Here is a 23,770-nt window from a genome sequence, read left to right on the forward strand (position 1 = left end):
TGCTGTCAGTCCAGGCCCTGACGGGACCCATGAAGGGTGGACCGAAAGAGAGGAAAAAAGACTGAAAGAGAACAGATCACATGTGGCAACAGGGGTGGGAGTGGAGTTGGATGAGGCTTCCTTCCTCAGCTTTTTGGAATGCTGGCAGTTTTGTTACTCTTTTTATTTTTTTTTTTTAAAGGTTTTCAAACTAAGTTTTTTTTTTTTTAAGATTTATTTATTTACACATACAAGAGCTGGGGTGCAGGCCAGAGTTGCAGGGGGTGAGAGGATTCACCAGAGACGGAGCGGGGAACAGAACAGGCAGACTAACTGAAATACACTGCTGAGGGGAGCAGCAGACAAGACAGGAGAGGTCTGCCTCGCCATGTGGGTTGCTCCCTGGATGGCCGGTGTCAAACTCGCGCTGCAGAGGCTGCGGATTGTTTCACAGTGCTGTGCTTAACCACTTGTGCCACCAGGGAGGCCCCTGTTACTCTTTTTAAACATCCTGTTTTGTGATTGCCTGAATCTCAGAGGCCCTCAATGAATTTATTTTAAAATGAATTGGTGGAAAAAAAAAATTCTGGGGAACTAGAAAACCTGTGCCTTCTTCACAGAAAATTGCCTGAATACTGTTTTTGTTGTCAAGTTGAATTGTGAAGTTTTAAAACTTTTACTTAAAAAAAAAAAAAGAATTGAGGGGCCTCCCTGGTGGCGCAAGGGGTTAAGACACAGCACTATGAAGCTATTGGCAGCCACTGCAGCACCAGTTTGATTCCCCGGCCAGGAAGGTGACCTACATGGCACAGCAGACCTCTCTGGACTCGCCCGCTGCTCCCCTCAGCAGTGTATTTCAGTAGATCCGCCTGTTCTGTTCCCCACTCTGTCTCTGGTGAATCCTCTCACTCCCCGACACCTCTGGCCTATACCCCAGTTCTTGTATGCATAAATAAATCAATCTTAAAAAATCAGATTGAGAACTAAAACCAGACCTAGAAGGTCTAGGGTGCATTTCTGCCCTGCGGGTCGGTCCAGTGTTGGGGAGGGCTCTGGCTGCCCACATTGCTGCCAGATCTGTATGCATGCCCAGCCACTGACAGCAAGAGGACTCCCCTCAGAAGTGCTGCTAGCTGTTGGGTATAATGGAGAAAAGGAGGAGGTGGGGAGACGCAGCCCAGTAGGCTCCCTCTGCTTCAAAGATGGAGAAAATGAAATACCAAGAAATCCAAGGGCTTGGGACTTGTTAGTGGAAGAACAAGGAACTGAGGTCCTCCGGCTCTGGATCAGGAGGCCAGCCCACCATTAAAGCCTGCTGCCTTGTTTTCTTAGGCCGGGAAGCTGAGTTCTACTCACTATGTGATCAGGGGAAAGTTACCAATCATTTCTCTAGGTTTATCCTCACTCCTAAAATGACTCGGACAGCTGGTTTGACCATAGCTTAGCTTCATAAGCTTGACATTTTTAAGTGTCTCAAATACAATCACTGCCAGTTGCTTATCACATTTGGTGCTTCTAGATAGGTTTATTTGCCTCTCTCATGAGGAAGGCTGTAGGGATAACAGATAACATCTCTGCCATTATCCAGTTGCTATTCTATTTGGGTGGGCAGACAACAGTAACATATACATAAACAAAACTTGCACATAGTGATAAAGAAGAAAGCAGAGTAATGAAACAGGCCCTAGAGGAGGGCATGCATACTGCGTGAACTGGGGCGGTCAGGAAAGTCTTTCTGAGGTGGGATATCGAGGCTGAGCTGGTCCCTTCTGTGAGATTAGTCTTCTGGGCAGGGGGCACAGCAAGTGAGTAGTCCTGACTTGGAAATGAGTTTGACATGTTTGAAGAACAGAAAGCAGACTAGGTGGTCCAGATTCAGAAAGCTAGGGGGATGGGTAGAAACCAAGGTCAAGGTGGTGATGGTGGGGGCTTTGAGTTTTATTGGGAGTGAAATGGGGAGCCCCTGGAAGATGCTGAGCAGGGAAAGGAGAGGATTTATGTTGAAAACCTCTCCAGTGTTTGTGAGGAAACGATTCTGGAGGGAACAGAACGGAAGCAGGGAGACAAGTGTGGAGGACACAGCAGGGGACATGACAGGGATGGCCAGGATGAAAACCACAGAGGTGGCGAGAGGTGGTTGGATTCCTGGTGTTTGGTGGATGTGGAAATGAGGAAGACAAGAACCAAGGGTGACTCCTAGGTGCTTGGGGGATGGATGGTGCTGCTTACAGCGAGTCTGGGGGAAGAGCAGTGCACGAGGGGACTCCAGAGCTACACTGTGATAAAGGGAAGCTTAACATATGACTGGATGGCTAAGTGGGTTTCAGGAAGGGAAGGGGGTACAGGACAGAGGGTCAGGCTGGAGTAGAAATGTGGGTGTCAGGCTTGGGTGAGACCCAAGGAGACAGTGCTGCAGAGCAGAAAGTGCCCCAAAGCTGCTAACGCGGCAGATCCCTCCCCACTTGGGCAACAGGGCAGTAGTCCTGTCTACCAGGCCCACGGCCTCACTCTGCATGCCTCGCTTTCCCAGCCGCCAGGCAAGCAGGTGAGGGAGGGGAGGAGAGGATGCGCTGAGCTTCAGGAGATGAGTCAAGAACAACCCTATGATGGGGAACACACCCTTCTGGCCTTCCCTCCCACGGCATCCAGGTAGGTACGGGGAGAGGGTCATATTCTGCATTCCAGCCTTAGCCCTTAAGGCACAGGATTTGTGGGTCAGGGTATGGGGCTCTGATATGGTCGAAGCAAAAAGAAAGGAAGTCCATATCGACATTTATTGAGGGTCCGTGATAGGCAGCAAGTCCCAATTTTTTTTTTCATTTAATCCTCATCACAAGGAGAAGGGGAGCCACGGTGACCAGTGGCCCTGGCAGGCTAGGAACCCAGGCCTTGCCTCTCATGGCAACTCACCATCCACCTCGCAGGGCACAGTGAGACTCGACTCTGGCCACCTTGTGAGGGGCCAGGTCACGGCCGGGTGAGGGTGGCTTGGGAGGATACACTTAGCTCCTTCTCTTGAGAGCACGGCACTTTTTGAGGCAGGTCTGAGGCCATTCTACCCCTGCCCTCCGCGGCAGCCAGTTCCAGACGGCTGACGGTCCTCCCAGATATTTTTGAGACTTCACAGTATCCATACGGAGAACTCTTTCCCCCCAATGTTTTCCTGGCACCTCTTTCGGATCGCAGAGAAGTTGGGGAGTGAAGTGTTCGGGGCTTGGCACGAAGAGTTCCCGAACCGACAGGCCCAGAGGCTGTGCGTTCCAGAAAGAAATCTCCACCTGCCTGGGAGGGGCCGGGCCTCACGGCCTCGGCTCGGGTTCAGGGTGGGGGAGGCGGTGAAGGTTGATCTTCCGGGCAAGTGTCACCACCGAGAACTGTGCAGACCCAGGTAGCCTCCGCTCCTGGCGCAGCCGCCAGAGGTTGGCGCAGCCGCCAGAGGTTGGCGCAGCCGTACTGGGGCCCGCCCAGGGTCACCCTGGGCCTGCGGGCTGCAGACAGCAGCAGCTCGCGGGGCCGCGGGTCTCCCTCGGGCCCGACCTCCCCGCCCGCCGCCAGCCCCGGCGCACGCCCCGCGCGGCTGTCCTCGCGCTCCCCCAGCGCTGGCCGCGGCGTCCTGAATGCCGCGCGCTGTGCCCTCCCAGGCCCTGCCCGCCCCGCCGGCTCCTGCAGCCGCGCTCACCTCCGACAGGCGCCGCGCGCCCTGAGCCGGGAGGACCGAGCGCCCGGAGAGGCGACCTTACCTCGGGCAGCCAGGACCCCGCCACCAGGCGAACGGCGCGGAGCGCGGCGAACCCTCTCGGACGCCGGAGCCCCGCGGAGGCCGGGGCGGGGACAGGGGCGGGGCCCCGCGGCCTCTCCTGGGCTCGGCGGCGAGGGGCGGGCCCTTGGCCTTGGCCTTGATCTGGCGTTAACACACGCTGAACCTGCGCTCTGCCCGACCTAGTTTCCAGTTGCGGGCGCGGAGGCGCGGATTATTTTCTATTTTTCTTTATCTATGCATACAAGAACCGGGGCGTAGGCGGGGAGGTTGGGGGCGGGGTGAGAGGAGTCACCAGAGACAGAGTGGGGAGCAGAACAAGCAGATCTACTGAGATACACTGCTGAGGGGAGCAGTGGGCGAGACAGGAGAGGTCTGCTGCGCCCTGTGGGTTGCTCCCTAGCCGGGGATCGAACTCGTGTTGCAGTGGCTGCAAATAGCTTCATAGTACTAAGACTTAATCACTTGCACCACCAGGGCTGCCCAGCACAGATTATTTTCTTCCCTCCTTAGCCTCCAGTAACTTCCAGGGGAAATCCAGGGCCAGACTAGAAACCAAGTGGGTGACCAGCCTCGGAGTCTGTAACTAGGAGCCTGTGCTCCCTGTGCAAAGCACACCTTCCTCCCGCTGAGTAATTTGAGAGGTGAGGATCTTTACTATGTCCTTCGCTCCTGCACACCCAGGGCTTGACACACAATTACTGCTATAAATGTCCGGTGACATGCAAAGTTCCCAAGGATGTGAGTGCTCAGTCTTGCGATGTGAATGCTGGACCCAGGGATCCAGGAGTGGGAGGCTGGGGAGGACCCCTAATTGGGAACAGGGCAGGAGTGCCAAGGTTGGCTTGCCCAGTATGCTGGGCGTGGGCCTTGAGTGCTGCGTGGTAAAAGCCTCAGCACAAGGGACCGGGTGGGTACAAGCAATAGTGCTTGCCAACTGCTTCACCCTTCCTCTGCTGGGGCAGAGGAGACCTGCTGGGTGTCCACTGCGTTCAAGGTACAGGCTTAAAGTCTTATACCTTAAGGCCCATTAAGTGCTCTCCAAATGATGAGACAGATTTATTTTTCCTGTTTCAAAGAGAGCTTAAAAGATTTGGGGAAGTGTCTGGCAGGTCTTAATAAAGTTAAACATGCCAACCCTATCACCCAGCAACCACTGCTAGGTATGCATCCACCCAGAAACAAGCATACTAAATAACGTTCACAGAGACTTTATTTACAATAGGTGAACCCTGGAAACAACCCAAATGTTCATCAGTAAGACAAGAGAAACACTGTGGGCTCACTCTGTGGAATAGTAAATAGCAGTGAAAAAGAACAAACTATTGTGTTGATATACACAACGTGGATGAATGAGCACCACGGCTGAGGAAGCCAAACACAGAGTACATGTTGTCTGGTCCCAGTCTTGGCAAGGCTCACAAGCAGGCAAACCTCTACATAAATGGAAATTATCTCACTGGTTACCTCTGGGGGATGTTGAGGGGTGTGCTACAAGAGAGGCTTGTGGAGGGGTCTATCTATACCTTGATGTGAGTGGTAGTAAGCACATGGGCTTGTGCATATGTAAAAAGTGCAACTGTACACTTAACAATTGTTACACTCTATACTGCAACTTAAGAAAGAAAGCAAAAAGAGGGGTTAAGAGATTTGCCTGCTCACTGTGCAAAATGTCTCTCTACAGCCAGTGTTCCCAAACTGAATCATAGGAAGGTGCCTAAACCTTTTCCAGGTGGCATTACATTACTTTGCTTGGTAACCGTGTGGGTACAACATTCAGCATTTTACACATATCATACCTGAACTCAACCAACTGTAATAAAGTCAGCTCTGCCTCATTTAGCCAAGACAAGAGAAATGTGGATTGGCTGAAGAATTTCTCCTGCCTGCTACCCATCCCAAGTCCAGTGACTTCATACCTAATTAATTCTTGGGGGATGAACACTGGAAGTGTGTGGTAACTGGCTTCCAAATGCAGTTGTCACCCCTACCTTTCTTTGCTGGCCCTTGCAGGGCATTTAAATATATATATATAGCTTCTGGCAGCTCTCCTGCCTACCTGTGACTGTGCAGGTGTGTCTCTTTTTCTTTCTCCTTTCCCTGTTCTTTAAAAATGTAAAAGTAGGGCCTCACCTGGTGGCGCAGTGGTTGAGCACTGGGCTGCGAAGCTGTCCACAGCCTCTGCAGCACTGGTTCAATCCCTGGCTGCCGGCGAGGGCCCCACATGGCACGACAGATCTCTCCTGTCCACGCCCGCTGCTCCCCTCAGCAGTGTATTTCGTGTATTTTGTCAGTCTGCCTGTTCTGTTCCCTGCTCTGGTGAATTCTCTCACCCTCCCGTGCTTCTGACTGTATCCAGTGCTTGTATAAATAAATAAATAAATCTTTAAAAAAAAAAATGTAAAAGTATGCATATATGGCTTCCACAAAAACACTCTGAGGTTTTCTCTTAGGCCATTTGGGCTGTTATAACAAAAATGCCACAGCCTGGTTGGCTTCAATCATAAACATTTCTCAGTTTTGGAAGCTGTGAAGTACAAGGTCAAGGTGCCAGCAGATTTGGTGTCTGAGTAAGGCCCTTCCTCCTGGTTCACAAATAACTGTCTTCTCCCTGTGTCCTCATGTGGTAGAAGGAGCGAGGAAGGGAGGTATCTGGGGTCTCTTTTAAAAAAATACAATTCCATTCATTAGGGCTTAACCTTTAAGACCTAATCATCTCCCATTGGCCCTACCTCCAAATTCACCACATTTGGAATTAGGTTTGTTTTGGTTTTTTTAAAAAAGATTTATTTATTTATTTATTTATACATACAAGCACTGGGTACAGTCAGAAGCGTGGGAGGGTGAGAGAATTCACCAGAGCCAGAGCAGGGAGCAGAGCAGGCAGAAGGACCGAAGTACACTGCTGAGGGGAGCAGCGGGCGGCAGGAGAGGTCTGCGCGCCATGTGGGACCCTCCTCCGGTGGCCGGGGAGCAGCCGGGGATCGAACCGGCACCGCAGAGGCTGCGGGCAGATTCGCAACCCAGTGCTCAACCGCTGCGCCACCAGGGAGGCCCATGGAATTAGGTTTTGATATATGAACGGGGTGGGAGGACATAGACACTCAGTCATGTTGCAGTATGTAGCAAACAGATCTTCAAATCTGTCAAGATAGTCAAAGATAAGGAAGATTCAGGTACTCTTCTGGACTAAAGGAGACCGGAGACACATGAAGATTGAATGCAAGTGGGATCCGGGGTTGTACCCCAACTCAGAGAAAGTGTGTCAGTGGGACAAATGGCAAAATCTTACTAAGGTTTTTGAATTAGTTAATAATTGTCTATAAATATTAATTTTCTGGTTTTGATCACTGCACTATGGTTACATAAGATGTAAATATTGCATTTTGGGGGATTTTTGTTTTTTGGGTTTTTTGTTTTTTTTAAAAGATTTATTTATTCAAGCACTGGGTGCAGTCAGAAGTGCGTGAGGGTGAGAGAATTCACCAGAGCCAGAGCGGGGAGCAGAACAGGCAGACTGACAGAAATACACTGCTGAGGGGAGTAGTGGGCGGCAGGAGAGGTCTGTCACACCATGTGGGACCCTCGCAGCCCAGCGCTCAACCACTGCGCCACCAGGGAAGGCCCTAAATATTGTATTTTTGCAGCTGTGTTGTAAGTCTGAAATTATTTCAAAATAAAAAATAAAATTTGAGGGCCTCCCCAGTGGCGCATTGGTTGAGCACTGGGTTGAGAAGCTGCCCGCAGCCTCTGCAGCACTGGTTTGATCCCCGGCCGGCGGCAAGGGTCCCACATGGTGTGACAGACCTCTCCTGCCACCTGCTGCTCCCTTAGCAGTGTACTTCGTCAGTCTGCCTGCTCTGCTCTCCGCTCTGACTCTAGTGAATTCTCTTGCCCTCCTGCGCTTCTGACTGTACCCAGTGCTTGTATAAATAAATAAATTAAAGTATAAATAAATGTAATAATAAATAAATAAATAAAAATTGAAAAGCATCTTTTGACCCTTTCTGGCTAACTAGCTTATCTTGCTTTATTGTTGATTGTGTTCTACCCTTTTTATGAGTACAATTCATTGATCATCCCCTGTTAATTAGTGGAAGGGTGATTCCAGAGAGTGATCGATGCCCCAGGCCACCCCTCAGGGAGAAAAGTTCACACCCCTCCCCCCCAGTAAAGTTCACCCCCAGGCAAGTGGCCCATGTCCACAGGCCAGTCTCAGAGGAAAGCTGTGGTTCACTTCTGATGACTCAGCTCTGGCCAGCTCACGCCAGAGCACCCCAAAAAGGGAAATGTCCTCATGTCTGAGTCCCTTCAGGGAACTCTCCAAGACTGAAAAACAAAATATAATCCCTACCTTTAGAACTTCATTTCATATAAGTTTTAAATCTGGTATTCTTACTTTATTGTACTGTATTGCAAAACAAAACAAAACAAAACAATGTATGTTCAACAAAGCTTGGGAAAAAATAATACACACTTATATAGTCAATTTGGGGAAAAGCAGAAATGTGATGAGCAAACCCAAATTGGAACTCACAATACCACCAACCAGGGGGAACTATGGGGACACTCTGTTGCCTCTTCTTTTTTTTTAAAAAAAAAAAGATTTATTCATTTATGCATACAAGAGCTGGGGTATGGGCCTCCCCGGTGGCGCAGCGGTTGAGCGCTGGGTTGTGAAGCTGCCCGTGGCCTCTGCGGCGCCGGTTTGATCCCCGGCTGCTCCCCAGCCACTGGAGGAGGGTCCCACATGGCGTGCAGACCTCTCCTGCCGCCTGCTGCTCCCCTCAGCAGTGTACTTTGGTCCTTCTGCCTGCTCTGCTCCCCGCTCTGGCTCTGGTGAATTCTCTCACCCTCCCGCGCTTCTGACTGTACCCAGTGCATGTATAAACAAAACAAACAAACAAACAAATAAATAAAACATGCTTCTATTAAAAAAAAAAAGAGCTGGGGTATAGGCCAGAGGTATCGGGGTGAGAGGATTCACCAGAGACAGAGTGGGGAACAGAACAGGCAGACTGACCGAAATACACTGCTGAGGGGAGCAGTGGGCAAGTCAGGAGAGGTCTGCTGTGCCATGTGGGTCAGTTCCCTGGCCGGTAGGGGATTGAACTTGTGCTGTACTGCAGTGGCTGCCAATAGCTTCATAGTGCTGCAACTTAACCCCTTGCGCCACCAGGAAGGTCCCTCTGTTGCCTTTTCTTCTAGTATTTTCCTTTTTATTTTATTTTTTATTTTTTTAATGAGGGTCCTGAAGTCCAGGAGAAGCTTCACTTCTTTTTTTGTTTTTTAAAGATTTATTTATTTACTTATATAAGCACTGGGTACAATCACAAGCACGGGAGGGTGAGAGAATTCACCAGAGCCAGAGTGAGGAGCAGAAGAGGCAGACTGACGAAGAAGTACACTGCTGAGGGGAGCAGTGGGTGCCCGGTGGCCAGGGACCGAACTGGCACTGCAGAGGCTGCAGAGAGCTTCGCAGCCCAGTGCTCAACCGCTGCGCCACCAGGGGAGGCCCTAGTATTTTCCTTTTTACAATAAAGGCCCTCTGAGTCCTCTGGCTCCCTGAGGTCACCTTGGTTTTTTGTTTTTGTTTTCTACATTTTTAAAGGACAGGTTTGAAAAAAAAATAAATAAATAAAAGGACAGGTTTGGGCTATCAAGCTATAGCCTGCCACTACAGTGGCTGGATAGCTTGATAGCAGTGTCTTTAACCCCTGCACCGCCAAGGAGATCCACCTTATAAACGTTTGATGCAAAATCTTCAAAATAGGTCTTCTTAATTTCAAATTGTCTGATCCTAGGTATTTTATATTTTTTGTCTTTATCCTAAATGGGATCTTGGCTTACATTTTATTTACTAACTCATTACTGAAGGACAGAGGAAAGTTACTGATTTCTACTTAGGAGTTTTGCTATCAGTCACCCACCTCAGGGCTTCTCCAAGTCAGGGAAGGCTCCACTCACTTGCTCTCCAGAACTTTCTTCATTTGTAAGGCCACATGAGCCAGAGACCTGCCGAAGGACTTTAATGCCCTGTTAGTTCAGATCAAGTATCAATTCCAAGCAATACCCAAAAAGGAAATGCTATTTTCGGCTCTAGCTTAAGGTGGAGTTCAAAGACTTCTGGACTCTCAAACAGGCGTGGCTTGTATAACTGTGGTGGATACAGAAGGTCGTGCTTTATAACCTTCCAGGCTATGAAAACCCAGGTGACTGTTTCAAAGAGAGGGAGTCTTGACCGTTTTTTTTGTTTTTTTTTTTTTCACTTGCCTTGCCTGGGGGTAGAAGTCTCAGGCCTGTGACAAAGTAAATGGTAACTCTCACCTTTTTCAGAACACTGAGGGGGAAGATCCTTCCTCTCATAAACAGCAGGGTGGCAGAGTAGCTGTGTAGAAAGCCAGCCAGCATAACCTGGGAACCAGGGGGCTTGTAGCAGGAAACTTACAAATGCTACAAGATTGCTGCCTTTGCTGGAACAAGCAGCTTATCTTCTGGGAAAGGCACTCTGTGGCCTAGTATATCATCGTTGATATATAACACACACAGGCTTCTGTTTCTGTCTGCTTCACAAGAAAACAATTGCTACTTAGTGATAGTACAGAGTCCCTGGTCCCCAGGGTCACCGATAAATCACTTATTCATTCACGCATGGATGCATTCATTTGTTCCATATATAAGGGTGCCTGCATAGTGCCAGGTGTTTGGGTGTAATGCAGAAACCAGAGACACAATAAAAACCCTCCTGGGTATTATGACCTGTTGCAAAAAGGAACTATTAAATGACACAATAAACATATGCAATGGCAGGGATGGAAAAAGCTATCAACAAAATGAGCTAAGCTCTATCTGCCTCTTAAAGGGAATATAGGGGGGGCCCTCCCTTGTGGTGCAAGGGGTTAAGTCTCAGCACTACAAAGCTATCACCAGCCATTGCAGCCTGATCCCCAGCCAGGTAGCTGATCCACATGGCACTGCAGACCTCTCCTATTTCACCCACTGCTCCCCTCAGCAGTATTTGAGGAGACCTGCCTGTTCTGCTCCCCACCCCACCCCTCTGGCCTACACCTCAGCTCTTATATGCATAAATAAATCTTCTTAAAAAAGGGGAATATATGATTCACCTCTAGAAGGTTTTATATACAATATACATATATATACATATATGTGTGTACATACACACACACACACACACAGCCTTCCAGAGTCATCTACTTTTTTATTATCGCTACCTGCTGACACTTTAAAATTGAGGTAACAGTGGTTTTCAACACTGTATCTGATTCAGATACAGGATCACACCTCTTCAGATGTGTGTTTCTATACCACAACTACCACCAAGGCACCCACAGTCCTCCACCACAGTCCACTAGGTCCCCTCCACACTTTGCCCTCCCACCAGCCCTCCCCCTCTAGTAGTGTCAATTATCCGAAAGTCAGACTTTTAGGCTTTATTATTGGTTTGGTTCTATCTGACCCTCTGTTTTGTTTCTCTGAAATCATCTTGGATTTGTCTTTCTCCTTCTGATTTATTTTGCTTAGCATAATCCCCTCCAGCTCCATCCATGTTGTCACAAATGGCAAGAATTCCATCTCTTCTTTTATGGAAGGCTCTATCTTTCTATGGTGCCCTTCAGCTCGCAGACATCAGTCTAGACTTGCCTAAATATTAATCATGTCTCATGAGGGCTTGTGATTTTGAAGCCAAGTTGAGCTGCTGAAGATGGAACCCCATCTTTTTAAAGTACATACAGTCATGCTATCCAACTCTCAGCAACCTAGGAATAAAAGGGAACTTCAAGTGGATAAAGAATAACTACAAAAACTACATACTTAGTGGTATGAAACTAGAAGCATTCCTGCTAGGATGAGGAACAAACCAAGAATATCCCCTTTCACTACCTTCCTACACTTACTAGAAGCCCTAGTTAATGCACAGAAAAAGGAAATGAAAGATATATAGACTGAGAAGAAAGAAAATTGTTTACAGATTACGTGATTGTCTATGTAGAAAACCCAGACTGACAAAAAAAGCCCTCATGGAGGGTCTCCTTGGTGGTGCAAGGAGTTATATCTCAGCACTATGAATCTATCTGCAGCCACTAATCTACGAGTTCAATCCCCAGCCAGGGAGCTGACCCACATGGCACAGCAGATCTCTCCTGCTCAACCACTGCTCCCCTCGGTAGTATATTTCAGTATATCTGCCTGTTCTGCTCCCCACTCTGTCTCTGGTGAATCCTCTCACCCCCAGCACCCCTGGCCTGCACCCCAGTTTTTGTATGTATAAGTGAAAATAAATTTTTCTAAAAATGCAAAAACCTGATCAAAAGTGCTGCCTCCGGGCCTCCCTGGTGGCGCAAGGGGTTAAGACTCAAGCTGTGACGCTGTCTGCAGGTGCTGCAGCGCAAGGCATGAGACCCGAGCAGGATCAGACTGCTCTAGGGAGTGGAGCACAGATCTGAGGGTAAAGATATGGAGATTGGGCCCACCCCGGAATCTCTGGTCCCTTTCTAGTTTTGCCTCTTACTCAACATCAGCAACAAGCAGGCCACTCCACGGAGAAGCGACCCCTCCCAAAGAAAAAAGGACTATACCAGTGCAGTCTTTGCACTGGCTCAGGGCAGCACTCCCACTGCCCACCTGTGACTATGCAGGTGCCTCTTTTCACCAACTCTCTCCCTCTGCAGGGCAGCAGCTTTCTGGCTGCCCATGATCTGTACCATATCGGCACTTCTCTTCACTGATCTCCCTTAGCAGAGGCAGCTCTTCTCAAGGCCGCCTGCCTGCAACCATGCAGGCCTCTCTCAGCAAACCTGTCCCTTTTCCTTTCCCTAATAAGCCTGCGAGAGTTAGATCCCCAGCCAAGGAGCTGCCCACATGGTGCAGCAGACCTCTCCTGACTCGCCCGCTGCTCCCCTCAGCAGTGTATTTCAGTCGTTCTGCCTGTTCTGCTTCCCACTCCATTCTGGTGAATCCTCTCACCCCCACACCTCTGGCCTGTACCCCAGTTCTTGTACGCATAAGTGAATAAATCTTTAAAAAAAAAAAAAGCTGCCTCCTAAGTGGGTGTGGCTGGGTCCCTCCTGGGTGCCAAAGGGCAAGGGACACTTTGCAAGCAGATGGGACTGACCTGTTCCCTGACCACTTAGGAAGAACCTCACAGGTAACAGCCAACTCATGCAAACAGATGTAAAGTGGGGGATTCCCCCCCCCCAAAGGAATCATGTTAAACCACTACTAGCTGCTGCTGGTTACAGACTCTCTAATATGCCCTCCCCATATCTCTATGAGTCTGACCACTGTGTGGGCCCTTCTTGAGGGCTTCCTCTGGGTGCAAAGTCAGGAAACTTGCCCTGGGATCAGCCCCAACACTGAGGGGAGGGAGTAGAAGAGACACCCACAGCCCCAGCGCCTCTGTGAGGTTATCAGGACATGACTACTATGCATGGGCCCCCAGAGGCCTTGACCATGAAGGCTCCCAGCTTCAGGGTCACAAGGGGCAGCACTCATGGGAGCTGTGCATCAGCTGATCTCAGAGAAGCAAGGGGTGAAATCACAGCCAGTGCTTTTAATTGAAAAGCGAGACCTGATGGCACCTTCCCTCCTGTGGGTAAAGGCACCCCATCATTTGTCTTTTTTTGATGTGAACATCACCGCGGATTGTATTGTCTCTAGAGCAAACAAAAGATGAAGCTTATTTAGAACTGGATCATCTGGCCCTTTGTCTCATCTCCCTGTTCAAAATGCTCGCTTCTGCATGGCAGCCTCCTCTGGGATTTGCAGCTGGGCTCACTGCATTTAAGTCTCAGCACAATCTTCTTCATACTTTTGGCCTTTTTCTGGAAAAGTGGCTCAGTCTTCCCACCACAGTGAATTTACTTCCTGTCATAATGCCACAGTGCCTGGGCACGTAGAGAATACCTACCCTTCCTGAATGGTGTCACTTTGTGGGGCAGATGGGAAAGCCCAATATTATCTCAAGGCTGCCCAGAGGGGCATGGGCCCAAAGGAAGTCACAGAATCTCCCTGCTGAAAACCTGTGACCTGTGGTGGGGCGGGACACCGAGCAGGCCCTCACCAATAAAACCCCGTTGATGATGTCACCCCAGGGTGCAAAGGCAGGGGCCAGCTCCCCGACCCTGTGGGTCTGAGACTTCTTTGCACAGCAATGGCTGTGGGTTTGGAAGAAAGTGAGTGGAGTTCCAAGCAGCTGCTCCTCCCCACCCCGGCCAGCAGCTAAAGGCGTGTGGGGCTGGCTAGCAGGGATGGGAGAAGTGAAGTCAAGAGGAAGCAGGCTGGCCCACCATAGCTGTCTAACAAGTCATGTGGCAGCTGCAGGCACAGGGTATTCTGTTATGCCTGAGGCCAGGCGCAGTCATCTCTCCCCCCTCTGCATGGTCCCCTTTTCTGCCAACTTGTCCCATCCATTTGTCCCAGGAGTGGCAGCATCCCGGAACTGGGGAAGAAGCAGATGCCAAGCTTCTGCTGGCTGTTGTCAGTCCCCAGCCTCCCTCCTTGTCCTCTTGGCAAGTCCCATCCCAATGAGGGGTCAGCGGGGGCAGGCAGCACTGAATTCCTTCTCTAGATCCTGGACGAACTGGTCATTGAGGAAGAGAAGCTGACCATGGGGCAGGAAGCGCGTGAGAATGCCCTCGATGCGGTCAGCCTGCAGCAGGAGGTTGGTACCAGGGGTCAGCAGCCGAAGGTGGTCGAGGAGAAGGCGTGCCAGCAGCCGGAGCGTGCCCTCAGCCAACAGCAGGTTCTCGTGGGCATCCAGAACCAGGGCGAATCCTAATGAGAGCACACCCAGCCACACTACTGTCCGAGACTCCTGGAAAGGGTCTCCTGCTGCCAGGCGGAAGACCCCACGTGGGGCCTCATGCAGGGGCACCGGCTCATCTGAGGACTGGGTTTGCAGGTCCAGGGGGGACCGGCCGGATGCCTGCTGCTGCAGCTGGCACATGGACTCCACCTGCCTGGAGAGAGTGGGTGGTTCACTAACTTTTGTCATCTTTGTGAGTCCCCCTGCAACGGGGAGCTTCCATATCCCCATATCTCATACACTGAGCCCCAGACAAAATGACTTGCCCAGGGTCAAAGAGGAGGAAGCCTGAGCTGGTACAGGAACCCAGCTTCCTGCCTCCAGGCCCTGAACCACTTCACTCCGTGAAGCCAAGAGAAGGCAGGTTTTGAACACAGGGCCTTGGGCCAGGGGGAGAAGATCCTGCCCTACCGCCCACCTGCTCCATAGATGCTTCTGGAAGCCATAAGAAGTGGAGTGAAACTTGGGCTGTCCAACTTGGGCTGTCCAATTTCTCCACCCTCTTTCCATTCTGTAACCCATTCAAAGTAAAATGAAAGACCTTCCACTTGGCCTTCAAGACTTTTAAAAGCACTCCCTGATCCCTCCTGAATAGCCTTCTAATTTGGCCCTGCATATGCTGGTCTTAAAAGGCAACTGTTTAGTGCTAAAGAAAGGGAAGGCAACCCCAAAGAAAGGGATGGCAGGAGACTGGCACAAGGTTGCTCCAGAGTGTTAATCCCCTAGCCAGAGGGACCAGTGTATTCCCAGGCTTTCCAGAGGCTCCAGGCATAAAGAAATTCCATTGTCTTGCCTCCTTAGAGACTCAAAAAGCCTACAGGAACACGTAAGGCTCTGATAAGTCCTGCACTACATAGCATATTTCATGTGTATAGGGTTTACTTGCCTATACTCAGATCCCAGCTCTGTAGCTTCCTACCTATATTGCCTCATGACTCATAAAGTCATGAGTCAGGTTAAGTCCCTTGAACTCTCTGTGTCTCAGTTTACAACTCTGTAAAGTAGGGATAATAACTGTACCAATCTCAAAGGACTGTTAAAGGATTGAATGAGCTCCTAAGAAGGAAATGCTTAGAATATAAATACCCAGCATGTATTTACAGATTCAATGAATGCTAACTCTAACAGTAATGCTGACAGCATTCTTAGTCCTTTAACCTTTTTCCACATAACACTGCAAATGAACAACTGTGAAAGACTCTCTGAGTCTAAAACTTTTGCTTTGCTTCTTAGCTGTTTCTCTATATTCCATCACAATCAGCATGTGTTCAATGGCTGGGCTGGGCTGTTACCTGGCTACTGCCAAAATCTGCTCCTTCCAGAGAAGCCTCTTTCTCTCGGCACCATGTGGCCGTGGGTCGTTGGGTAAATTCTCAGCTCCAAAGATGCAGGAGTAGAGCACTCGACAAAAGCCTGTGTTCTCAGCATTCGGGGTCCGTAAGGTGTGAATGAGGAAGGCGTGGACCATGGCTCCAGGGTGGTTGCTACAGGGAAGCCAGAGATCTTGGTGAGAACTTGAAACCCCAGGAGGGAAGGCAACCACAGCCAGGGTCTGACTTAGAAGGGTCTGGGGGCATGGGCCAGGCTGGTGTGGCTGTTTATTGGCCTTCCTTAGTCACTCAAGCTACAACCCCAGTCTCTGAATAAAGACATTTGGTCTGCACCATCTCTGCTCCTAACAGCCCATGTGAAGAAATCTCAAGCAACCAAACCCAATTCTAACCCAACAACTGGCCAAGATTCTTCAAAAGTGTCATAAAGTCATGAGTCAGGGGAAGCTGGAAGCTGCTCCAGACTGAAGGAGGCTAAAAAGACATCACAGCTGAAAACAGCCCGTGAGTCTGAACTGGATGCTGCAACGAGAAAAAGATAAGTTTCAAAAACTGGCATTTATGGAAAAGTAGTTTCAAAAAGTGGCATTATTAGGACAACTGGAAACATTTAGATTATGACTACAGGTTAGAGAACATTCTGGATTAATGTTAGCTGAATTTGAATGTAGGACAATGTCACTTTTTTAGAAAATACACACTGGGGCCTCCCCAGTGGCACAGCGGTTGAGCGCTGGGTTGCGAAGCTGCCCGCAGCCTCTGCTGTGCCGGTTCGATCCCCGGCTGCTCCCGGCCACCAGAGGAGGGTCCCACATGGCGCGCAGACCTCTCCTGCCGCCCGCTGCTCCCCTCAGCAGTGTACTTCGGTCCTTCTGCCTGCTCTGCTCCCCGCTCTGGCTCTGGTGAATTCTCTCACCCTCCCGCGCTTCTGACTGTACCCAGTGCTTGCATAAATAAATAAAAATAAATCTTTAAAAAAAAAAGAAAAAAGAAAATACACACTGATGTACCTCTAAATATAGTCATAAAGAGGCATCATACCTGCAACTCACTTATCAAAGATACATGGGAGTTCTTTATAAGGAAATTCTTTGAATTGCCCATAAGCTTCAGATTACTTAAAAAAAAAAAATAATAATAATGATAATAATAGTGATAGTGATAGCGTGTGGCTTTCTCGGTGGCTGCCCCGGGGCTGAAACGGAGAGGTTGCACAGTAAGCAGATAATTGGAATGAAGGGTAAATAAGTCGTCCATTTAAACCGGTCAAGTAGGAAGGTTCCCGAAGGTGTTTTGAATCCGCTACCTGGCGCTGACCTCGGGTTACACGCCACCCCCAAGAAGAACGCGTCATCAGCCTTCGCCGTCGCGTTTCTCCCCCTCTGCACTTGAGAAATGGTAGCGGCCGAGACCCTTTACGTCACTGCCTCACGCAACCTGAGGCGCAGTGGATCTTGGGGGTGGTAGTTCCACGTTCCAGTCACACAAGCCAGGCACCTGGTCCTGAGTGTGCTGCCCCTGGGCCCCGCGGGCGCTGTCCTCGCAGCGTCGCACTCACCCTTCCTTCCGAGCCGCCGGACTTCAACTAACACATCGCTCCGCGGGGCAGCGAGGGAAGCAATGGCAGCCGTGCGTCCTCAGGGCGCCTGCGCACGTCAAGTGCGTGCGCGCGCACGAGCGTCAGGCGTGCAGGGTGGGCTGGACCCTCAGGTCGGGGGCTGGCTTGGGGTGCGGCGCCTGGACCCCCGACGCGGGCGACCTTCGTCATCCGACAGAAACCCCCGCACCCTGAGGTCCGCCCCGGACGGGAGTCACCCCAGACGGGGTGCTCGGGCTTCGCGCTTGGAGCCTGGAGCAGCCCCCTGGAAGCCAGGCTACCGGCCCTGGCGGCCGCGAGAGGGCGCCCCGGCCCGCGCGTGGACCCGAAGAGGCCGAGGTTGTCCACAGTCCCCGCGGCCATTACCGGCCGAGTGACGTTTGCGGGGCCTGAAGGTGCTGGATCGAGTTCTCTAACTGACCAGTATGCGTGGGACAGCCCGGAGTGTCTGTTAAAATGCAGGTTCCCGGACTTCACCCCTGGAAATACGATTTTGGGGGACATGTGCCTATTCAGGCAACTGGGAGGGGATTCAGGGCCGTGGGTTCCTGCGGTGGATGAAGAGCAGAACTCGGTTTGGAGTAGAACATTTCAAACTCTGGTCCTGACCATGTCACCACCTGCAGCCCCTGGCTGGTCTGTCTCTTCGTTGGTCTCCAGTGAAGCTCGAATCGGGTTACACCCAGGATAAGCACTTAGTAGGGCTGACCATTGTTCCTTTTGTTATAGGGCAGCCCCGATATTGAACGGGTTGCCTGGCTGTGGGTCCTCACCCGCGCGCTTACAAGGGACTTATGAATACTCCACTACAGGCACACACAAAAGGTTAATAAAAGGTTTATTGACAAGGGAAAAGGAAATAAGGAAAATGTACAACTTAGGGAGAAAATAGGGAAATAAAGTCTTTAATGCGTTCTAGCCAATCCGCCGACCTGGAAACCCAAAAAGCACTCTCCGAGCAGGCCAGACGCTGCGAGCTGGTGGAAAGCCAAAATGGGGGACCCCTCCAAAGCCCACGTGTCTGGCTTTATACCAACCTGGCTGCTTAACCCCACCCTCAGGTCCCAGCCACCTTCCCTTTGGTGGGGATGGGATTTGGAGTTCCCAGTGTCTTTGGCTTTGGCCTGGGGTGGGGGTGGAGTCCACAAAGCCTGTATGGAATTAGCTTTAGGACATCCTTTTCCCCCTAACAATTTCATACTCCCACCTCTAACAAGCTCTGCTGTGATCACTGTCGGAGGGAGGCTGGCAAAAGTAGAATGAGGAGTCTTAGACCTTAAACCCGAAAGTGCACTGGCAGGCACTAGCCTCCACAGCCCTGCAGTGGGAATAAAAGCCCCCATTGGACACTTGACCTAGAGGTATTTGCAACGTGCGTGGGCCTCATTGCCTGCTCCCCCCACCACACATATGTGTGCACACACGCATTTTTAGCATGTCAACCACGCAAGCCTCCCAAGCTGTATGCCAGTGTTCTGTGCCTCAGAATCCCCACACTGGCTGTTCGCTGCCCTGGAATACCATTTGCTTCCTTTTTTCTTTTCTTTTTTCCCTTCAAGAAGTGCTCAGACTCAAACTTAGGAAAAGTCTTCCTGCCTGAACTTGTCAGTAGCACTTAGCTGTCCCCTACACACCCATTGTAAGGGTCTGCCCACAGTGGTGATATCTAGATTGGGGTACATCTGAGTTATGGCACCCAACTTCACTCTACAAGACAGGTCTGGAGCCAACCATTTTCACTCAACTGAAGAAAGGAAGGACAGGGCAATGCAACCGAAATAAGGGTCCCTAGAGCCAGGGCCCTGCATTGGCATGCCCTGGGGCCCCTCTGGGCAAGGAGGCACTGGGGGAGGCCAGAGGGCCTGGTTAGGCCATGTGGACATTTTGACCACAAGTATGTTTAGATACTTGTAGGTGGAGGGCCACAGAGACACTGTGGGATCTCAGCCACAAGGCAGGGGGTGAAGTTGGCACAGTTCCTGGTCCATATCACTCTTAGCCAGGACTCATGTCTCCTAGCTGATTATAGCAGAGAGCTGGCAGAAGGCTTTGCTTACTGAGGGCCACCTGGCATTTGGAACACAGTATTCCAACCTCCACTCACTCCTCAGGCCGTAAGTCCAAGTCTCAGGCCACTCTTGGGCAGGCTTGTATGAGATGCATTGAAATGGCAGTGAAAAGCTGGCCTGAGCAATACTCTGGAGGGCAGTGGGGGTGACCCAGTTGGCAGTAGCATCGTCAACTTGGTGGTGAGCAAGATAAAGTTCTTACCTAAAGGTTTTACTAAAAGGCTGCTTGTGGGTGTCCCCTAGGAGATTCCCTTTTTCTTGGCCACTGTCCTGGGTCCAACCCATCTTCCAAGGAGTCTGTGTTGGGTGCCACGTGAATGTCCATGCATGTCAGTTCTCACTGAAATAGCCAGCCCGTCAGTTCTGACCAAAATAGCCTGCCCTGCAGTTCCTATGTATACTGACCACACGTCTGCCCCATGAGCCAGCAGCTCTATTCCTGGTATCTACTGGGTAAAATGTACATGAAATGCTCAAAGCACCTTTATCTTCATTATCTCAACCTGGAAACTAACCAGATAGCCATCAGCTACAGGAGAATAAATTGTGGTATAATCATTCGGTGGAATACTATATGGCAATGAAAAAGAAGCTTCATGAATACACCTAGTGTTGAGTGAGAGAAGCTAGTCGCAGAAGTGTACACACTGTGTGAGTCCATGAACAGGGAAGACACATAACCAGATCAACCATTCTGCGTTCTGACTCTTGTAAGTCAATAGTGGTTACTCTTGGAGGTGAGTGACCCGAGGAACACAAGGGGGCATTAGGGGCTGGTCACATTCTAGATCTGGATCCGATGGTGATTACATGGGTCTGATCACTCCACAAATTTTAACTGAGACACTGAAGATTTGTGTCCTTTTGGATATACTTAATTCAACACAAACATCAAATTTTGTAATAAAATTGAAACCTCCACAAGTTCAGGGGACAGGGAACACTGTCTTACTTTCTTAGGTCTGATCTTAAACTGTGGATTGTCATAGAATTCTTCTCTGCCCTGCCTCCCCGGTGGCGCAAAGGGTTGAGCAATGCGCCGTGAAGCTGTCCACAGCCTCCGCAGCGCCGGTTTGATTCCTGGCTAGCCAGGAAGAATCCCACATGGCGCAGCAGACCTCTTCTGTCTCTCCCGCTGCTCCCCTCAGCAGTGCCTTCGGTCCGTCTGCCTGTTTTGCTCCCTGCTCTGTCTGTGGTGAATCCTCTCACCCTCCCGCGACTCTGGCCTGTAACCCAGCTCTTGTATAAACAAAAATAAATCTTTTTAAAAAAAGAATCCTGCACCTCCCCGGTGGCGCAGCAGTTGAGCGCTGGATTGCGAAGCTGCCCGCAGCCTCTGCAGCACTGGTTCAATCCCCGGCTGCTCCCCGGCCACCGGAGGAGGGTCCCACATGGCGCGCAGACCTCTCCTGCCGCCCGCTGCTCCCCTCAGCAGTGTACTTCGGTCCTTCTGCCTGCTCTGCTCCCCGCTCTGGCTCTGGTGAATTCTCTCACCCTCCCGCGCTTCTGACTGTACCCAGTGCTTGTATAAATAAATAAATAAATCTTAAAAAAAAAAAAAAAGAATCCTTCTCAGCCCTTGAAGGATGCAGACGTAAATTATGGTATAGTTAATAATTTTTGCTGGATATATAATCCTAGGTTTTTTTCACCCAGGATCTTTAGATATCTAGTGTTTCATTGAATGAAGCCCCTGCACATATTTGGATGCCCAAGGTGTCAGTGCCACCAAGGGGTTGCAGATAGGATCTAGGGTAGGAAGACATCAAAAGGTCCTCAGTGAGCACCAAGAGTTCAGGTTTCCGGGTCTCCGTGGTGGCGCAAGGGTTGAGACACAACCTATGAAGCAATCTGCAGCCTCTGCAGCATGAGTTCGATTCTGGCCAGGGAGCAACCCACATGGTGCAGCAGACCTCTCCTGACTCACCCGCTGCTCCCCTCAACAGTGTACTTGGGTCAATCTGCCTGTTCTGTTCCCCACTCTGTCTCTGATGAATCCTCTCACCCCCAACACCTCTGGCCTGTACCCCAGCTCTTGTATGCATAAATAAAATAAATCTTAAAAAAAAAAAAAAGAGTTCAGCTTTCCTATGGTTATGTAAGTGGGTGGTGGGGAATTTATCAATGGCTCCCTCCCCTAAGCCAGATCCTCCCTAAAACACCTTGAACAATCTTGTGACAGCCTCAACCTCTAAGCTGTGGTTGAGCAACAGATGTAGCTCTGAAAGGGATTATGGTTGACACAGGGTCACAGGATGGGATCTACCCCGGGGCGCTTGTTCCTGTTCTTAGCACCCAGGTACTTTGAACTCCAGTTAATGACTCTAGTGCAGTTGTTATCTCTACTTTGGCCCCTGGTGGAAGTAAGGCAGGTGTTTCACATAACCCAGTGGCCAGAGGCAGATAACAGCCTCTTCTATAAAGAGACACTGGTGATCCAATCTAGCCCTCCGCCCCGGGTTTGGGAGCCACAGGCTCAAGTTGACAGTCACCACTCTGCCCCGCTACTCCTATAGTTCTTGGTAGCACAACTCCCTCCGGTGGGCTGACTCTGAGCACTCCCTTCTTCAGTATAGCCTCCAGATTTTAAAGCCCCCAATGTGGGTGTGAGCCCTTCAGTCAACAAGAGCAGAGGGTACCTCATAGCAGCTTCTCCTCCCTCTTGTGTTGTACTGCACTGGTGTTGCTCCAACCATAGTTTTTTTTTAAATTTATGTATTTATGCATACAAGAACTGGGGTACAGGCCAGAGGTGTGGGGGGCTGAGAGGATTCACCAGAGACAGTGGGGAGCACAACAGGTGGATTGATTGAAATACACTGCTGAGGGGAGCAGTGGGTAAGTCAGGAGAGGCCTGCTGCGCCACGTGGGTAGCTCCCTGGCCGGGGATTGAACTTGCGCTGCAGCAGCTGCAGACAGCTTCAAAGTGCAGTGCTTAACCCCTTGCGCCACCAGGGAGGCCATATAGTTGAGCTTTTTAGCATGAGAAGAAACTTTGGGCACAGCCTCTCATTTGACAGGTGACTAAATAGGCCCAGCAAGGCTTCCTAACATAGCTAACAGCACAGCACAGTGCTAAGTGAAAGGTGGCTCCTGAGAATATTAAATTTGGGACATGAGCTCTCCCATCTCCCTCACACCCCCCAGCAGCTGACATGGAGTGAAGAAAGGCTGAGGGAGACTCTGGGACAGGGGAGACCATGAACATGACCTGAAAGAAAAGAAGAACATGCCGCTCATTCATGCTTTTTGTTGTTGGGTATGTTCTCCAGGTGCTTAGTGTTTCCAGCAGACTCTGTACAGTGTTCAAGGCAGGGAGGAGCCAAGAGAGAGGACAAACAGATTCAGGCCTGGGAAAAAGCCTAGATAAGTAATCTGGGAATGCTGCAAGGAGGAGGTGGCATCACACTACACTTTCTGGAGAGATAGGAGTTCATTAGCTGCAGGTGGCAGGAAGTGCATTCTGGAGGTGAAGACTGGATTAGAGTAAATGGAAAGAGTGAAAGGAGACAGGCCTTCCTCGATTCAGGGTGCTATTCCCTTCACCCCTCATTTCAAGAACCTGGAGGGACTCTAGTCAGAAATACCTCCCCAGCCTCCCCAGCAGGTTGGGCACTATGTGAACTGCAGCTGGTACATAGGTGGGAGCCATCAGAAAAGCCATAATTTCTCAGATAAGTGGGGGGCAACTCAAGTACCTTTCCTTGTGTTTTTGCAGCCCTCAGCAATCTTGTGTTCCTAAGGTCAAAAGTCATGTGCTGAGCACAGTGAGGCGAGAAGGAGCCTGGGTCTGGAGCTCCTGCCAAGGCTTCTTGCTGAGTGAGGAGCGCAAACATTCATTTGTTTCTCCACCGTGAGGGGTTTCTGGTACATGGGACCTAACACATTTCTAAGTGAGGCAACGTATGAAGTGGGCAGGGTGGAGCCTGGCACGCAGTGGGTCCTCAGTTACTCAAACGTTGACAACCATTAATTGGATGAGGGAGAGGAGGGAGAAAAGTAAAATGAGTTCAATCACTGCAAGTGGAGGAGCTTGAAGGAAGCAGCTTGCTGGATTGGAGGCCAGCTCGCCTGTCTAGATGGAGTTGGGGACCACACCTTCCCATCTTTTCCCCTCCCCTTCTGCCTAAGTGTCCACCCAACTCCCTGGTCCTGCTCTGCTCAGTATCCCTGTTGCTGGGGAAATTCACCTGCAGCCCCTCACATGGGCCC

General features: G+C 50.4%; 1 protein-coding gene across 1 annotated transcript; it reads right to left on the reverse strand.

The window, feature by feature from the left end:
* Window positions 1-14,288: 14,288 nt before the first annotated feature.
* AP5S1 (adaptor related protein complex 5 subunit sigma 1) lies at window positions 14,289-16,032 on the reverse strand (the record flags this gene model as incomplete). The annotated part of the gene is made up of 2 exons (XM_084246462.1): window positions 15,854-16,032; window positions 14,289-14,715 (listed from the first exon to the last, which is right to left on the reverse strand). The coding sequence occupies exons 1-2, from the start codon at window positions 16,027-16,029 to the stop codon at window positions 14,289-14,291; spliced, it is 603 nt and encodes a 200-aa protein (XP_084102588.1). The 5' UTR covers window positions 16,030-16,032.
* Between the last annotated feature and the right edge of the window lie 7,738 nt (window positions 16,033-23,770).

Source organism: Talpa europaea (assembly GCF_964194135.1).
Source record: "Talpa europaea genome assembly, chromosome: 11".
In the NCBI taxonomy this organism is placed as follows: Eukaryota; Metazoa; Chordata; class Mammalia; order Eulipotyphla; family Talpidae; genus Talpa; species Talpa europaea.